The sequence below is a fragment of the Rosa rugosa genome, chromosome 6, assembly GCF_958449725.1.
Source record: "Rosa rugosa chromosome 6, drRosRugo1.1, whole genome shotgun sequence".
NCBI classification, from domain to species: domain Eukaryota; kingdom Viridiplantae; phylum Streptophyta; class Magnoliopsida; order Rosales; family Rosaceae; genus Rosa; species Rosa rugosa.
In genome coordinates, this window is record NC_084825.1 from 6,031,334 (window position 1) to 6,050,923 (window position 19,590).

Here is a 19,590-nt window from a genome sequence, read left to right on the forward strand (position 1 = left end):
GGCTTTGAGTTTCTGTATCTGCATTATCTGCATTATTTGACTGAATTAAAGGCAAGATATTCTGTAAATTTTTGTTTTCAGTAATTTCTTCTAACTCTAAAGACAAGTCTTCAAAATTAGTATTACTGCAACCTTCATCCAAAAATTTTGCTTGATGAGTTTCAAAAGTTCTGGTAAAATTTTGAGCTGCATAGAACCTATAGCCTTTAGATTTCTCACAGTAGCCAATAAAATGGCAACTGACTGTTTTGGATTCAAGCTTCTGTGTTTGTGCATTTGGCAACTTTGCCTCGGCTTTGCATCCCCACACATGGCAGTGATGCAAGCTAGGTTGCCTTCCACACCACAACTCAAAAGGTGTCTTGTCTACTGATTTACTAGGTGATCTATTGCAAATATAATTTGCAGTCTTAAGAGCTTCACCCCATAAAAATATAGGTAGACCTGTAGTGCACATCATACTTCTCACCATGTTTAACAAGGTCCTATTTTTTCTTTCTGCTACTCCATTTTGGGTAGGATTATAGGGAGTTGTGTAGTGAGCCTTAATGCCATTTTCCTGTAAATAAAGTGCAAAAGGACCCTTTTGCTGGCCTGCTTCAGTGTGTTTACCATAGAACTCTCCTCCCCTATCAGATCTCACTAACTTTATTTTCTTTTCTAGCTGCAATTCAACTTCAGTTTTTGTTGAAATGAAAAAAATACATACCCAATTACATTAAGTTTCGTCCACTGAAAGAAAATAAGAGTGCTTTAATTTATGTGCTTCAGTGTGTTTACCATAGAACTCTCCTCCCCTATCAGATCTCACTAACTTTATTTTCTTTTCTAGCTGCAATTCAACTTCAGTTTTTGTTGAAATGAAAAAAATACATACCCAATTACATTAAGTTTCGTCCACTGAAAGAAAATAAGAGTGCTTTAATTTATGTAATATTAAAAGCCTTTTATTTCAAGAAAAATAGCGGACGAGTTTGACAGCTAGTGAAGCTTTAAACAAAAGAAACAATTAAGCTGCTGACTTCTAGCTTGTTTCAAAGTCTAGACAAGCAATTGAAAAAGAAGCTGCAGTCTTCACGTCAAAAGAAAAAGGAGATAAAATGTCCAACTAGTTCACTTCAAGTTGAACTCTAAAACCCTCTGTGTTGTATACAAGCCAAACTCATCTCGGGTGCAATATACAAGCACCACATGAAAAGAAAAAGGGGGAGGACGCAACAGAGTACAGAGCGTGGAAAAACAAGAAGGAGAAAGCAGCAAAGCAGCTTGGAAGACAAAAGGTGCCGACCTCATTCCATCGCTCTCCACCACCTTTTCTTTTCTGTTGCAGGCCTTCCTCACAACGGCACCTTCGGGTGTCAATGATGACCATGCCGGGCAGCGTCCCGATGAAACCATGCCGGGCAGCGTCCCGATGAACCATGCCGGGCAGCGTCCCGATGAACCATGCCGGGCAGCGTCCCGATGAACATGCCGGGCAGCGTCCCGATGAACATGTCAGAGCAGCGTCTCTGGTGCAGGCCTTGTGCTCTCCAATCACAGCAGCTGGCCTTCCCATACTGTAACAGTGACAAGTTTTGCCGCTTTCTCAAATCCTGGCAGCAGAGTCTGTAGCAGTTTCAAACTCATAAAGGAAATCAAAGCTACGGGAGCTACAGGCTTCACTGAATCTTCTGTCAAACAACAACAAAACCATAAATTCATTCCTTGACAACCACCACAGCCAAAAGCCTGCCCCAAGTCCATACTTTATTTCCAAAAGCACCAATTCAAAAGAAAAGCATAATCGGTGCAAAGAAACTAAGAGAAGTAAACAAAGAAGCTCACCCTCAAAATAAAGCTTCGAGACTTTGAAGCTATTGTGACTACAATCACCTGTCCTACCTGAACCTGCACAACAAACAAATTTGTTAAAATTGAATACAAGCTTTGAAGCATTCAATTAAGAACAAATTTGGTGCACAGGTCTTTATGTTGCAGAAGGCCAAAATAATCAGAGGCGGTCTGAGGCTTTTAACACCAAAAGATGACGAGCATGTGTTCTTGGGGCGATGTGTCAAGGTGCAAACAAGTATAAACAGAAGAAGCAAAGTAGAATGAGGTGGAATAGCAAAACAAAGTTCAAAACTTGATTATGGTGAATTACTACACTTGGATGATGGAATGCAGTAGCGTCAAGACCATTTGTCCTTTGGAAAAATCAAATTCAACTATTCAAAGGCTGTAGCAAGTGTTCAACCAATATTGCTGCAAGAAATCGAAGCGGTGCTGATATAAAAAAAAGCTAAAGAACAAAAGTCTCTGGCGGTGACATCCTTGTGTAAAGATGAAGCTTTAACCCAAGTCTTGGTCAATGTCAACAAAGCAATTCCAGACACTCACAAATGCACAAAGCAATATAAAAAATAAAACGAAAGTTTTGGCAATATTGCAGGCCCTGTGAGAAAGCTTAATTAAGCTGAGAACAAAACAAAATGCTTAATTAACAATTGCACAAGTTACAAGCTTGATGAGGTGTTGCCAGAGGAAAAAATGAAGAAAGGTCTGGCATTGATTTTATAATCAAGTTTGAAGAGTCAATGAGAGCTTGGCGGTGGCTCCAGTTTTGTTTCAATTAAATGAAATCAATGAAAACAAGACAATTGCAAAAGTTGACAAAGTACAAAACAATATAAAAGGAAAAAAGAAGGATGGTGGTTCTGATGGTGCCACAGACCAAAGCATAGCCTAATTAAACTATAAAAGATAAAGGTTTAATTAGCATGTCCAACTCTTGTACTGGGATTGTGAGCAAAACAAAGAAGGTCAATGTTCATCAATTCAAGTCAGTTGGGTTTGGCCTTACCCACAATGTGTCAATCTTCGAATTGGATGGCTCCGCGATGCACAGAGCTCCACTCTTTCCAAAATTGCTGTAAAATGCTATGGAAGAAAATTGGATGTCAGCATCTAGCCTTCTGAATTATAGAGCTAAAAGCGAAGGCAGGGAGAGAGGTTTACCTGGTTCTTCACAGAGAAAAGCAACTGGCCTAGTTTCAAGCTTCGGGTACTCAGAGACTTTCCGTTGGAGACCCATGCATGTGTTGGCCTCTCCAAGTTGATTTCGGACTTTGAGTCCATCTCTAATTCGACCTGGTAATGGTACAAACCCAAGCTCTCATTCTTCCTGGTTTGGGGATAAGACGAAGCACGGGGATAGAAAAGAAGAATTGAAAAAATATTAAATTGCAGCTGGGTGTCCTTATCAGATTTGGGCCTCCAATAAGGCTGGGCCTTTGAGATGTCTTTGAGGGTTGTCTGTCCTGATGCCAAAAATAAAAGTTTATGCATGTCTCTGGATTCTAAAATCGAGCCTCGGAGTTCACTCGGTATATCAAAAGTTCCCGCATTAAAGGTGGGGTCAAGAGAGCTTCATGAATCGAGGAATATGATTCGCGAGGATACAAAAGAAGCCCATTTCAAAATTTGGGCCCGTTGGAAGAATTCGACAAAGCACGATGCTATGGGTTTCATTTCCAAATACCCAGGCTTTGGTTTCGTAAAAAATGCTCCGGAACCTAAAAAATATTCTTTTGGTACAAAACCAAGAAATTATGAACTACAATGGTTTGATCCCTTCACAGGGTATGTAGGCAATCTAGCGACCCACTAGATGCAACCACAAATTCAAATCGAATCCCTGACTCCACCAGTCAAATTCACCCAAACACCAGAAAAATCAAATCATTCCCAAATTACCCAAATGCAAATTCAAGGGCTCTAAACCCTCAAAAATATCTCAAACACAAATCCAAAAATAAATGGGTCATCTACCCATTTAAATCCCAAATGCTGGAACTACATGTGGTTTGATCCCGCAAGGGTATGTAGGCAATCTGGAATCAAATAATCTAGATGCAACCGCGTCCTAAACATTATTCCTATTCCAAAAATCCAAGCCTTCCAATGGGTCATTCACTCATTGGAACTCTTGAACTACGAGTGGCTTGATCCCTTCCCGGGTACGTAGGCAACCCGTTCCAAAATTCGGGTGCAGCCGCAAAAACAAACAACCACACACTGGTTTCTTTATAAATGGAATCAAAGGGTGTTCCCTTGTAACAAGGGATTGTAATTAAGAGACACATTTTGTCTTGAATGGGTCGAACCCGAAATAATTAAAACTCTATTCTGTTAATGAATACGAGTGAAATTACGTTGGGTGACATTTTCACTTTGTGCAATTTTTGCCCAACAGTTTTATAAATTTTGAATGCATCTAGAGCTTGTGATTTTTCTGATAGTAAATAGATATAACAGTACCTAGAAAAATCGTCTATAAATGTGATGAAGTAAAAATTTCCACAGATAGTTTTGTGTTTAAATGGACCACATATGTCTGTATGTATTAGTTCTAATAGGTTTTGACTTCTTAAGGCCTTTTTCTTTCTGAAGTTTGTCAATTTCCCTTTAAAACACTCAATGCAGTCATTCAAATCTGTATAATCCAATGCAGGTAAAATTTTATTTTTCTCGAGTGTTTTTAGTCTTTCTTTGGATATATGGCCTAATCTTCTATGCCATATATTTGCAGACTTATTATTGAACAATGTTCTTTTTGTACCTGTGACAGTGTTATTCTTAATAGTGTTTTGATTATTTTCAATCAACATAATCTCCTGTTGAGCAACAGAACAATTTAATTTCAAATAATCATGCATAAACACACCACAGCCAAGATAATTTGAATCCTGAAACAACTTTATTCCACTGAAATCAATAATGAGTTTGCAACCAATCTTAACTAGAAGACCTACTGAAATCAAATTCCTTTTCAAGGAAGGAATATAATAAACACTATCTAGAAAAAGAAAATTTCCTAAGCCTAAATCAATCTTCAGAGTCCCAATGGCCTTAACTGCTACTCTCGAACCATTCCCCACACAGACTTGGACCTCACTATTCTTTGGTGTCCTCCTGTTTGTTAAACCCTGCAAGGAATTTGTAATGTGTATAGGTGAGCCTGAGTCTAACCAGTAAGAGTGAGATGCTATATTAACAAAATTAACTTCTAGAGAAAAGACAGAATTAGGAAAAGACTCACCCTTCTTTATCATCCAAGCCTTGAAACCACTGCAGTCTCTCTTCATGTGCCCTATTTTCTTGCAAAAATAGCACTTAAACTTAAAAGGTTTCTCAGCTTTATGTTCTGCAGGTTTTCCAGGTACTTTAGTGGTGGTAGTCTTCTTGGCCTTAAGTTTGTTCTGTTTCTTCCACTTAGGCTTCTCAACTAGGTTGACTGCAGTAGCTGGTCTGCCTTCCTTCCTGATTCTCTCTTCCTCTACTACACAGATAGAAATTAACTTGTTTAAGTCCCAGTTAGACTCTTGGGCATGGTAGGAGGTTCTCAGGTTACTGTAGGTGTTAGGCAATGACTGAAGTGCCACATGCACAACCTGAGAGTCTTTAACTCCCATGTCTAAATCCCTTAGTCTCGAGTTGAGGTCAATCAGCTCCATAATGTGCTCCCTCACACTTCCTTTTCCTGAAAACTCCAGCTCATTAAATCTTTTGGATAGCCTAGCAGCCTCAGCTTTGTCACTCTCCTGATATTTATCTCCTATGGCTTCTAGGAAATCCATGGCAAGGTCTGGCTCAATGATTGAACCCCTAACAGTGTCAGACATGGAGGTTCTTATCACATTTTTAGCTTTCCTGTTGGAGCTATACCACTCCTTATAATATTTTCTATCTTCTTCTGTGCTCTCAGTATCTAGCTCTAATGGCTGTTCCTCAATCAAGCAAAGATCCATGTTTTGATGCATAGACAGATAAAATTCAACTTGGTTTCTCCACTTCTTATAATTCCATCCATTAAGCAACTGAATTTGGCCTATAGTGACCACATTTAGACCTAAAAGCACAGAAAAATAAAGAAAATAAGATTTCTGCAATAAAACTTTTATCTGTGTGTTAATCTTTAAAACAAAATCATGTATTTGAATAACACAACCAAAATAAAGCAAAAGACATAAAATTCAAGAGCAGTCTTGAGCTTTAAAATTAGGCAGATACATTATTAGTTTTCCATAAAACCCCATAACTGAATTAATATCAAGTAACACCTTTGTGGCATAAAACTCAACATTCTAAAGTTCTAAATCACCATACTGTATTTTACAAAAATCAGTCATTCCTTGAATCAGTCAAGATCTTTGGACAAGAAAAGCTTCAAGGTATCTAAATAGATAGTTGTGATTACATATGATGCTGTTCTGCATTCAAAATTACACAGTGAACAACTTCTTTGGAAGACAAAATATAAGTGCAATTTTAAATGCAGTAACACAAGTTTCAGTTTTGTTAATACTCAAAATTTTGAAAAACGACAGTGAAGATTTGCTTTGTGCAAAATAATCAATATAATTTTCCAAGAATCACAAAACTAGAATTAATAATCATATGCTCAGTTTCTGTATGAACTTATTAATTTATGCTATGATAATAACAATACTGCAGATTTTAATGTTGGGAGATCTATTTCTAGTTGTTAGCTAAAAACCATAGCATACTTAAAACAAACAATACTCAATCAAAATCATCAAATCACAGTAACCATACAATTTCCCAAAACCAAAACTTCATATCACACGATTACAGTAAGGCATTCAACCATATATGCAGAATTCCTTCAATATGCATGATCAAGCATTCCAAATATGATTATGACAACCCTTTCCATATGCTAAACAGTAATCCATATGACAACCCTTTCCATATGCAGAAATTGAAATACAAGTTCTGGGATTCCCTATGAACATACCTTGGCCTCTGCTACAGCGCTGCAACAATTATTTTATAGCGGAAGCAAAAAGAAAACAAGCAACAATTTCAACCCTTCCATATGATCCAATCAATTCTAAAGAGGGGTCTTGAATCCCATAACTGAGAATTCATCTCAGTAAGCCCTATCTTAACCCGATCCCTAAAGCAAAAGTGACCATTATGTTCTAACGGTAATATTCTTTAAATATGTAAATTTTGGACTCGGGTTTTGGGCCTGTTTAATGAGTTGGATTAGTACTAAAACCGGGTTAAAACCACTTAAGGCCTGCTTTAGTCTAAATAGAAAATATATTTTATTTTCCAGAAAATAATTTTCATAGTATGGTTTTCTGAATCAAAACAAAACGCATGATATGTGTTTTATGAAATTCCTAAGCTCTGATACCAATTGTTAATTCTATATGATGCATCAACCAACACATCAAACACAAGATCATATCATACAACACATACACAATATGAATTAAACCAGCTGCACAACATCCACACATAAACTGCAGAATAGCTTTCCTAATGGAACTAGTACTCCACCTGCATCATTGGCGCTCTGGATCCCTGCAGAAACAACTTGACCAAGGTTAGACATCTTGAGCAACTGGAAACGAGAATGAATAGTAGCAGAACTAGAGCAGAAAGCCTTCTGTATGTCAACACCAAAAGCTTCAGAATGGGGCTGAACAAAATGCTTGACAACGGTGATGAATACAGGGACTTCGCTCCCTATTTATATTGGCCAATAAACCCGAGCTAGACTCATCCCATAAGGAGTCCAATACTTGCTTCATGTTTATCTTGATAGGAGACTTAGAATCTATCACAAATACTTAATGTAATTCAGGTTGATTACAAATGAGTTCCCTACTTCTACTAGGAGATATACACCCACGTAGATAACTGGAATTAGAGTTATATTCATGTACTTCTTGTTATTTACATAGGATTAAATCAACTAGTTTTATCTCAATGTGATTTAGATAATGTTAAGTCCACATATTCTAACAGCGCAATGTAGATAAAGGCAATTAATTAGTCTTTCCTCTTTCAGACGTTATAACCCTAATAATTCATGAAAATAATGGAGTTAAAAAACCAGACAAACATCATAACCCTAAAATCTATTTCTTTCGTGACAAATTAAAGGCTAATGGGAAAGAAAAACTAGACAAAGTTCAAAATTGAACAATTCTCGGAAAGTCTTGTGGATCTCACAAAAGAAGAGGCTAGGAAGATTGTGTCCAGGATCTGGTAATCTAAGCGCTTCTTACATGATTGCTAGCCTCAAGTTAGAGTGGTTATTACATACCCTTCCGCTGCTATCTACAGACAAAACAAGAGAATGTGGCAGTACCTACAGTGGTACATAGAGATAGGTCCGCTCATTGAACATCCAATGCTCCGGCCGCTATTACAGAATAGCTTGAACCCTCCTTCAGTACTACTCCAGAATATTCGTTAGTACCACATATGTTAAAAGTAGACGTAGTTTGTTGGATCGAGCCGCCGAGATCCCAAATATGAAACCCTAGAGAACTAGAGTTCATCAGTTTAGACTGCAAAAGAACCCAAGTCCAGAAAATGGTCCGAGCTATTTTGGACACCCAAAACCCATTAGATTTGGGCCACCAAGTGTTGGGCCTCCAAACTGATTTGGGCACACCGTCTCCAGCATCTTTTCCGATCACCGCCAAAACCGCCGCCGCATATCTCACGCTGGGCACGTCCCCTCTAGTCGTTGAGATCCTAGGCCGGAGCAGCTGTCCCGCATCCACATCGCCAGTATCGGCCCTAAGGTCGCTGCCACGCCCGTCGCTCCACCCTTAGATCAACATGCAACCTGAAGCAAAGAATCCATGGCTGCTAACCTCCAAGTCCAAGTAGAACCATAAATCAGAGCCCCATAACATCCCTGACATTCCTTCTGATCGCCTCCTTTATCCACCGACCAGGTTGTCTAAACTCTTGATCCAGTCGCGAAAAAAACCACATAAACCTGGATCCCATAGATCCTGACTCACACCGGCACGCCTAGGACTACCTTTCCGCCATCGCAACCAACTCAAAACCTCAGTTGATAAGCAGGACAAGAGGCCGGCAACGGTGAAACCTTTCTCCTCCTCAGGTGTATGCGAGACAGTTGAAGGAAAATTCGAGAATAGCGGCAACTCTGTTTGAAAACGCGTCAGACATCGACGTTGGCTTGTTGCAAGAAGGCAGCGAAAGGCAGAGAGGGATGAAAACTTATCGCAAGCTTAATATACAAGACTGGAAACTGATATTACTCTGAAGTTAGGATTAAACACTCTTGCAATCCTATCAGACCAGTGGCCAAACAAACAAGCATTCCCGAGGATAGCCAGACAAAGGAATCACCCTTAACTAGGTCAGATGTCAAGATTGGAACTTTGCTGCACCCTGCTCACAAGCATGATTGTGCTACAATCCCCATACAAGAGATAAAACTTCACGTACTACATAATGCCTCATGATCTCTCATGATTTGTACTAGAGTTTCAATCATCATACACCTGTATAACATAGCTTTAAAAACCATTGTAAAAATGAACACATAGATATACAAAGTTTTTTTTTTTTTTTTAATAGAGGATTAGGCGATATTATATTAGTTCCTCTATGACAGCCGATTTGGAGTGACTAGCACCCACCCACAATCTCAAAAGAAAGGGGACCATCGCAATCGGCAACCTAGCTCCCGTCCCTCTAATAAAAGTTTTCCATCAAAACTCGATCTTATTTTCCTACAGTTCAATATGAACTCTAGCTTTTCAATTCTATCAACTGGTACATATTTCGAACAGGTACATCCCAGCGCAATCAGAAAAGAATTTAAACTAACTGATCAATTTGTTCAAGTAACTGGTTGAATCAGCATCTTTCCAACATTTACGGTCAAGAGAGAAATCCCAGCTACGTACACTTGGTTGTCCTCTCTGCGTAAGTCTCTCTGACTCTGATCAATCTCCACATTCATTTGCAGAAACTATCTCGGACTCCGATCCATCACCGCCTTAGATTGCAGAAACCCTCTCTTGGTTCCTCTATTGATGCAAATTCCATTCTTGATTCTGAACTTACAAACGGTGATCGATCGTAAATGGCATATGATGGAATGATGGATTGAGATGAGGGAGGACGAAGATAAAGAGAGTAAGCGTGAGTCTTTGGTTGACTGCAGAGGCTCTGTGGCCAAAGAGACTTGATTTGGTAATGGGTAACCATACTAAACTGTGGAGCATGCATGTTGACTTGAACAATGGTGTACTGTCAATAGGCTCGCATTCTTTGACATTGACAGGTGAGTTCCCAAGCAGTCTTAAGAGTTGGGCTGATACTAAGGATGGGGTGGTTCCTAACAAGCTATTAAACCCCAGCTTGGATCCATCAAGCAGTACAGATAAAAGACAAGAATTTTGAACAGCAACAAGGAGCTACAAATAGAATGGACGTCCCTTCCTAATAGTTGCCATTTGCGGTGCATGGATTTATATTTTGTTTAAGAAAGTAAGTTCAATTGTATGGAATTCATTCCCCGTTTTGACAAGATCGATAGAGAGGAAAATTCAACCCAAATGTTCAAATGTTTCTGTAGGCAAGTTTAGCAATTCTATGATTAACGTTTTGAGCTGAAAGTATGTAATTTTGTTGAACATTCACCAGATAATTCTTAGTTTGTACAATCAGTGCTCCTAAATAATGATTGCTTTGTTGTAAAACTATAGTAAAAGAATTTGAGAGAGAGAGTTTAGACATAGAGAATAGAATGTCTGTATTATTCATCTCACCATGAGGGGCCTTATATCGGACTACATGGTGTACACAAAAGAGTAATGCTTAATTACAATTCAATCACTCCTACAATTACAATCTATCAATCACCAATCTATAGGGATAGGCACCTATTACTCAACATCTATTTACATGATTATCCACAAATATTTACAACACTCCCCCTTGGATATTCCATGTCAATAGTGTTGCATAGGCTGTGCGCTTCTAAGTTGCCTCATCAAAAACCTTGCAAAGTAATAAAAACCATGTGGGAAAAAACAACCCTGGTCGAAGGAGAAAAAGAGCACAACGCGCATGAGTGTGGAGTAGTCGTATCACAACTTCAGAGATAGCTGAAGTCTTCTATCAGCATCATAAGTAGGTAGTATGTCTATGAGAGGGATGCATTAGAGTTGCTACACCAAACCCTTGCCCGGTAAACCCAGTGGGAGAAACCCGTGGTTGAAGGAAAAAGATGAGCAAATGCTTATATGTCGAATCAAAGCATCTTCAGGATGTACTATAATTGGGGTTACCATGCTAAAGATGTGCCTCATTAAAACCTTGCCAGGTAACAAAACCCAGTAGGAAAAAATAACCCTAGACGAAGGACAAAAAGAGTATGTACACGATGGTCAAGTGGGTAGGCTTCAAGATACTCCCCCTGAAAATTACATGTTAGGTAATTCAGATAGTTTACGTAGACCAATATCTTGAACATGCTTCTGGAATGTAGACTTTGGTAGTGACTTGGTGAAGAGGTCTGCATGATTGTCTTCAGATCAAATCTGATTAACTTCAATCTTCTTATGCTCATGTTGTTGCTGATTGAAGGAGAACTTCGGTGCAATATATTTGGTGTTGTCCCCTTTGATGAAACTCGTCTTTATCTACTCTATGTAAGCAGCATTATCCTCGTAGATAATGGTCGGTTCATCAATGGTGGAATGCAGTCCACATGTGCTTCGAACATGCTTTTGTGATGACTCTCAATCATATACATTCACGTACTGCTTCGTGAAGGACTAGAATCTCAGCATTATTCGAAGAGGTAGCAACAAGGGTCTATTTTGTAGACTTTCAAGAAATTGCAGTATTCCCAATGGTAAAGACATAACCAGTTTGGGAATGCGCCTTGTGCGGGTCTGACAGATAGTCTGTATCAGCATATTCCAATAAGGCGAGCATTATTCTGAGGATCAAGGGGGTTTGATCCATTCCTTGATGCATAGGGATAGAATAAACCCATATCCGCCTGTTCGCTCAAAAATTGTCTCGGCCACGTGTCACTCGGCCGAGGTTTTCTTGGCTTACACGCGTCCTTCTGGCTTGGTGACGTGTGCGCGGGCGTGCCAACTCGCGGCCGGGAGGCCAAGCGAGGTTTAGATATGGGTTACTGAGTTTGCGCTCATCTGACTTCTAATCAGTCGATTGTGAGCCGAGGAAGGATCGATCTCGGCCGCGGGGTTCTCTCTGCCTTGGATGCAAGGACTTTACACGAGTCGGCTTTGCTAGCCGGAGTGTTCGTGCTGTGCAACTCGGTGAGTGAATGTGAAAGTGCGAGTGATAATTGATAAGTCTATGGGATGCAGATACTCACAAGTCACAGTAAAAACAAAATCAAAGTATAAGGTGTTACCCTGATGCCTTGATTCAATATGAGTACGGACGAAGAAACGCATGAACCCTAAAAACTTGTTTATATGATTTTCTTAATATGATTTGTAAAAAAGGTAAATGTAGGAGAGTAGATGCAAAGAAATCAAGTGCAGGAAAAATAATGAACAAGGAATTAGAGAACGACAAAATAAATATGCAAGAATGTAAAGTGCAGGAAAGACAAGAAAAATACCAGTAAGTAAAATAATTGACGATAGATACTTTAGATTTGATAGAGTGTAGAGAAGCGATAGAGAATTTGAGAATATTGAATTTGTATTGAGCTGTTGTGTTTTTGGTCGTGGACCTTTAACAAAGATGTCTATGGCCCCTTTTATAGTACAGAATAAAGATAACAAAACTAATACATACAATCTCAGCTTTAATTGTTGAGACTGAATTGATTATAAATTGAATTCTAAGAATAAAATTCCTTTGATGTACATAATTGACAATCAACCATCATGATTCTTCAATGATTATTTTGTAACGGCCACACTCAGTACTGTAATGTCTCTGAACATGAAATTTGGCATTTAGTAGCTCATAATGTCTTGCCAAACCCGCCATCAGCGTCCCTAACTAACTGAAATGGGCATTTGCTAGAACCATCTCAGCCGCAAGTAAACTAGATTGAGCTGAGGCGAAGCGAGCCGGGCCTTGGCTGAGCGAAGTGAGCCAGACCTCGGCTGAAGTGAAGTCGAGCCTCGGCTGAGGTGAAGTGAGCCGGACCTCGGCTGAAGTGAAGTCAGGCCTCGGCTGAGGTGAAGTGAGCCGGACCTCAGTTGAAGTGAGCCGGGCCTCGGCTAAATATTTATTATATCTCGGCTGTGGGACCCGACTTAACGTCACGTAGGCCATGCTAAATTTAGGTTCAAACACCGCCATACCTCTAAGGTAGCGAAAAATGTCTTTTATGCCATTCTAGTGGAGGCGTGTTGGCGCAGAGCTATATCTAGCTAACAAGTTCACATTGAATGAGATGTCCTGTCTAGGGCATTGAGCCAAGTACAATAATGCGCCTACTGCACTTAGATATAGGACTTCTGGCACCAATATCTCTTCGTTATCCTCTGCAGGACGATACGGTTCTCTCTAGACTTCGGACGACCATGGGTGTGCTTGCTTTTATCCTCATTAAAGCGTCTTAACATCTTCTGGATGTAATTTAATTGATGGACCAAAATTTCATCTGCACTGTGCTCGGGCTCCAGGTCGAGACAATAATTTGTTCTCCCAAGGCTTTCATCTCAAATTCCGACTTCAGGTGCTTTGCGGTTTCCTTGATCTCTTCAAGAGTATCAATCAAATTCATGTCTTTGACATAGACCGTCATAATTGCAAACCCGAAACTTGTTTCCTTAATAAACACACATGGGCATAGTTTCTTATTCACATATCCCATCTCGATCAAATATTCACTTAGACGGTTATACCACCTCTGTCTAGATTGTTTCAATCCATCAAGTGAACGCCGCAAAACTAATGAAGAGCGTGTTCCGTGGTCTAGAACTTATTTGCATCGGGTATATTAATTCCTTCAGGAAATTTTATGTATATCTCTGTATCGTGATCCCCATAGAGATAAGCTGTGACCACATTCATAAGTTGCATATTCAGTTTTTCGGAAACTACCAAACTGATAAGATAGTGAAACGTTATGACGTCCATTACGGGAGAATACGCCTCCTCGTAATCAATCACAGGGCGTTGAGAAAATCCTTGCTCCACTAGACGAGCCTTGTGTGTCACAATCTCATTTTTCTCATTATGCTTCCTTATAAATACCCATTTAAATCTTACAGGTTTAACACGGGGAGGTGTAGGAACAACAAGTCCAAACACCTTTCTCTTTGTCAAGGAATCTAATTCGACCTGGATTGTTTATTTCCTTTTTGGCCAGTCGTCTCTTCGTTGATATTGATCAACAAAGCAATGTTCGAGGTCATCGCATATTATAGTTTCGGTGGCCACCGCAAATACTAATATATCATCGATGATAATCTCAACCCGATTCCAAATCTCACTAAATTTACCGAGATTTCTCTATTCTCGGGAGTGGGTTCAAATGTTGGAGCGTCCCCCAACATGGTCTCTTCTAGGACGTACCCATAATCCGGATTTATCTCATGAGATGAATCGGTTCGAGATTGCGATGTCAATAGGATTCGTTTGTGCCAAGTTTACCCTCTTCCGGGGATAAGAATCCTTCGAACCTAATGGTTTTCCTCACTTCTGGGAAGGGACATATGACTAGTTAGCCGCCATGGTTGTACCTCGTCCATCTGGGACGACACATCCTACATGGACGTCTATCCTTGCAGGCATATTTGCAGCATGTATATATGATCTCATCATTTTAGCTAGATCAAAGAAACTGTCTGGCATATTGTATTCTATACTCTGTAGATCTAGAATTGTCCGCACTTCACTATTTTCGTGTGGTTTGGGGATCAAGATGAGATATTGTGGGGACATTCCATGTTAATTCACGCCGTTCATCAGAAACGGTCATGTTCTTTTCTCCCCCTAACGGCGGGAAGACTGTCTCATCAAAGTGACAATCCGCAAATCTAGCGGTAAAGAGATCGCCTGTCAAGGGCTCTAAAGAGCACATAATGGATGGGACTCATAATCGACATGTATGCCCATCCTTTGTTGAGGACCCAATTTTGTACGTTGTGACGACACAATTGGCACTAGGACTGCATACTCAAATGCACATAAGTGCGAAACATCAGGTTCGTACCCAGTCACCAGCTGTAATGCGGAGTAAGGTTGGTAGCAGTGGGCCTCAACGGGACCAACATAGCTGCATGCAAGATTGCATAGCCCCATGCAGAAATTAGAAGTTTGGTGCGCATTACCAAGATTCTATTTGCGAGACCATCTTGGGTGTGAACATAGGGAACTATATGTTCAGCATCAATCCCAAGGAATATGCAATAATCATCGAAAGACTTCGATGTAAACTCTCCGGTATTATCAAGTCTTATAGACTTTATGGGATAATCCGAGTGGTGAACCCTTAATTTCATGATCTGGGTGAGAGTTTAGCAAAAGCAGCGTTTTCTTATGGACAGTAGTGTAACATTTGATCACTTTGTCGATACATCAACCAAAACATTAATATTTAACTGGTCCACATGGTGGTTGGATATGTCCACAAATTTCCCTTGCATTCTGTGCAGAAAAGTGGTGGTGTATATACTAGTCTTTGCATATGATGGTCTCGAATTGAATATTCTTAACGAGTAAGGCATAGTGTGTCATTATATGCAAGACCCTTATTCAGAAGGGGATGCACCTGCGATGAGTTGAGGATACGGTGCATCATACTTTGACCTGTGTGTCCCAAACGGTCATGTCATAGCAAGTAGTTGCTTGAATTAGTTAGCTTCTAGCTAACATATTTCAATTTCTCCAATGTACGCTTCTGGCCACACACTTGGAGGTTATGCAAAGATATTACACTCATTTTTCTCAGTGGTTTTAACGTGATAACCGTTGGTTCGAATATCCTTAATACTCAATAACGTTCTTCTGGAACATTGAGATTATAAGGCCTCATTAATGGTAGGTTCAGTACCATTGGACAATGTGAGCCCCGGAAAAATGTATCGAGCTTAGTGGGGATTGTATGACAAATTGTTTAGCGATCTCAATAAATGTCAAGGCGCTTGAGATAATTTTCAGAAAATTTTTGTGAGGTGAAATCCTCAATCTAAGAGTTGGATAATCAAGTACACGACATGACGAGTTCGTGGAAATTTTCGGGGAATTTTTCGGATACCCGAGCTATTTATAGTCATTTTCCGAAGTTGTGGGATTTTAGAAAATGAATTAAAGAAAATGGAAATTTCTGCGGTGCAATCCTAGCCGTCCAAAACTTCCACCGCTTCATCAGGGCCGTGTAAATTAATTAGAGGAAGGTTGTAAATAGAGGAGAGGCTGATCGAACGCTCTAGATCAACCTGGAGGTACCCAGCGCTCTCGATCTTTCTCGGTGCCCGATGACCCGCGACCAGGCCCGAACGTATTCTCGCCGTCCGGCCACTTCACGACGGCACACCACCACCAATGGCTTCCTCTCCTCGTCGCCGACGTCTCTCTGGGGTCAGGTCTTTCAACCGGCAGCTCTGGAGCGAGAATCGACACCATGAAGCCTCATGTTTTCCGGCGAGTTTCTGCAAATTCCGGTGACCGATTGGGCTGCATGTGGTATGGAACTTACTCCTTTCGTCGTCCTCTACGTCATAGTTTAATTAGTTTTCGAATTGGATTAAGTTCTGATGATTTGAGTTCTGGGTTGCTCTCAGTCTCGACGCTGCCACCAACACCGGTGACTTTTTCGACTTGTCTGGCCTTGGCTTCCGTCTTACTTGCATGTGTGGATGCGTATTGACTCGGATTGGAGCTAAAATTTCAGAATCTGTGAATGGGTGGAAGTCGAGTTGGCAGTATGTTTATCGCCGGGTTCCGGGAAAGAGTTGAATTAGAAGCTTGGGTTCTCACCTACAAGTCGCACTACTGAAGGTAAAATTCGAGGTTCCGGAAGGAATTGTTTCTTGTTTTGTATTTGGATTGAGAAATTGGTTCGAGCTATGTTGAATGGGTTGTTGAATGAAATTGATTGTTATGTTGGCACTCTAAACATAGATTCAAACTCGTTTGTCTGGTGTGGTGAGATTATCAAAGCATGAGTATTTTGATGGAAGCATCTACTGGTGCATAGCCTGGTATTCATTGGAAATTGGACATATAGTGGATATAAAATTGTTTGAGTTGGCTTGGAGAATCCAGAGTTGTATGCACGGGGTGTGTGTAAAGATAATAGAGAATTGGTTTAAGTACTTGTCTAAGTGGCATTGTGCATAAAGTAACTAATTGAATGGGTATAATTGTTTAGAACAATTAATTAGTAGAAGCTGGTAAAGAGTAGAGTAAGTTTTGGTGGCATTCCATATTTAACTAGATGCCAAGGTTTGTACGGAGAAGTTAATTAACTTAGTTTGAAGTGAAAGTAAACTAAGTGGGTGTCCATAGTAAATTTGTTGGGATTACCATGTGGTGTAATATTTAAGGAACTTGGAGATAATGATGGAAATTGGCCGATAGTCCAATTCCAAGTAAAGTGTTGATGATTCGGGACTATTTGTGGTTGTAGTCGTGATTGGTCAAATTTGGTCAAAGTTTGGTCGATGTGGTCAGTCCTGGTCAAACCAGGAAAAATTGGTTGGACGATTTGTTAATCGTCGTGATTTCATATAATTGTTCAATGTGATATTAACGGTCAAAATGTCGGAATCCAGGACTCCAGTTACCCGAGGAACAAAAGGTTCGCGACTCTCGGAGTACGTGAGAGAAAGCATCGGAATCCAGGTAGGGATTCAGGACTCTCCTCGGTTAGTGATTTTCTTATATTGTTATTAATAGTTGGTATGGTTTGGTTATGTTCAAATGTAATGCATACTAACCAAACCATGTGAGAAATGTGATGGCTTGAGAGCGAAGGGTGGCTCTGACTTCCTTGGGTTCGATCCCCAAAACCTCCGGAGGGTTAGTTACACCGGTCAGACGGTGAGCGATTGCGATGACGACCCGATCCGTGTGTGTAGCTAGGTAGCGGACGCTCTCGCTACGCTTACCTGGTGATAAATTAAATTGAGGTAAGGTCGTGTAGTGGGTCTATGAGACCGGCCATCAGGTAAAACTTGGATTTGGCGCCGTATTTATTTAAGCATCATGCATCAGTTTTCAAGTTGAAAAACATTAAAGTTTGTCGTTCCTTTTAAATATTTGGTTTGAGAAAGTTTTCATACTGGGATCCCACATATATATATTTACTGGTTTCAAACCTAGTCGTGGTAGAGTTCCTGTAGAGCAGCCAGGACGAAAGCTCACCCCTACAACAGTTTGGATACAGGTACTGTGCACTGGTAAGGGGACAATAGCGTACGGAGCTGGGTGTGCAGAACAAATTCAGTAAATTACCTTGCTATTCTTTGAACTTCGTATTCCGAGACTTGTGAACAGTCAATTGTGTGTCAAATCCAGTCACACTCTTGTTCTTTGAAGTTCGTACCATCTGTGTGAACACTAATTCCAAGTTTTAGACGAATGAAACGAATTTTCACCTCAAAAGTATTTGTAGCTTCCGCTGTGTTTTTACAAAAAGTTTTCAAACAAAATGCCTAGCGGTTCTCTAGAATGTAAATCGAGCGTTCGGTTTATGTTTTAAAGACTCGCGGCACTGTGACGTGCAGCTTGGGGCGTTACAGACAACATAAATAAGTTTATTGAATTAAATATATTCGAACAGAACCATATTTCCATAATCCAAAATAAATGAAAACATAAATCACCAAAATCCGAAGATGTTTCATTCATTAAGATGAAATAGATATGGCACAAGGGGCCAATTATACCCATGTCTTCGAGTCCTAATCCTCGGTATGTTCAGTAACTGTCTGAAAATCCATGATCTCTAGTGTGGAATCAATAGAAAATGACCCTTCAATAACGTTGGTATTTCGAGTTCCGCGACCGGCGTAATACTCATCTACTGCTTCGGCTATCGCACAGCTAGTGTGGGACCAACAGTCAATTCCTCCACGACGATAACAAATATCATGCTGATTTTGGTGGCGGCGAGCCGAACCAGTGTTCCTTTCCACTTTGGGTTGTTGGGCAATGGCACTATAACATAGGGCCATGTTTTGGGCCGGTTATATGGGCCATTTATGGGGCCACCTCTCTTTCCTTGTCTCGAAAGATCGAACTTTTTGTCCCTTCCACGGTCACAATTTCTCCTTTCGCGATTAGGTTTGCGATGAGTAACATCATTTGCTTCAAGAAAAAGTGTTGCTTAGGTACCGATGGGCTTGGCTTGATCATTCCTCAACAGGAGGTTGTTGTTCATTTCAGTGAGCAACAAGATAGTGATCAATTCTGAGAATTAGTAAAGTGCCTCTCCTTGTATTGTTTTGGGCGGATGGGCTTGTTCAATATCTTGCTAATCATGTCTTGCTTCACGCAAGAAAGCATGCCAACTTTAGATAATTTCTTCCGGAAACATTCAATTGCTAAAATTTGATATTAAAGAACAAAATTGTGGTAAGTGCTTTTTGGAAAAATCCATGAGCACCAAATAAGAACTTCGAGTTCTTATAACATGGTATGACAAATCAGATTAAACATGTAAAATCTACTGGTTTGATCATGTGTGGTGAATTTATGAAGACAACTTTAAGTTTCTTAAATGGCATTATCGGAACTACAAGTTCGATTTATGTATGAACTACTGGTTCATTTAGAACT

The 19,590-nt window shown here is 40.1% G+C and overlaps 1 protein-coding gene and 1 long non-coding RNA gene across 4 annotated transcripts; one reads left to right on the forward strand and one right to left on the reverse strand.

The window, feature by feature from the left end:
- Window positions 1-4,862: 4,862 nt before the first annotated feature.
- Window positions 4,863-5,522, reverse strand: LOC133714851 (uncharacterized). The gene is made up of 2 exons (XM_062141113.1): window positions 5,084-5,522; window positions 4,863-4,970 (listed from the first exon to the last, which is right to left on the reverse strand). The coding sequence occupies exons 1-2, from the start codon at window positions 5,496-5,498 to the stop codon at window positions 4,939-4,941; spliced, it is 447 nt and encodes a 148-aa protein (XP_061997097.1). The 5' UTR covers window positions 5,499-5,522; the 3' UTR covers window positions 4,863-4,938.
- Window positions 5,523-16,176: 10,654 nt separating this feature from the next.
- On the forward strand, window positions 16,177-18,431 carry LOC133717559 (uncharacterized). Of its 3 annotated transcripts, none has more exons than XR_009849729.1 (4): window positions 16,177-16,491; window positions 16,590-16,806; window positions 17,583-17,977; window positions 18,186-18,431. It is a non-coding gene; the product is annotated as an uncharacterized LOC133717559 (long non-coding RNA). The 3 variants fall into 3 exon arrangements; XR_009849730.1 differs by having other exon boundaries at window positions 16,178-16,491; window positions 17,583-17,939; XR_009849728.1 differs by having other exon boundaries at window positions 16,189-16,491; window positions 17,583-18,431.
- Window positions 18,432-19,590: the final 1,159 nt, after the last annotated feature.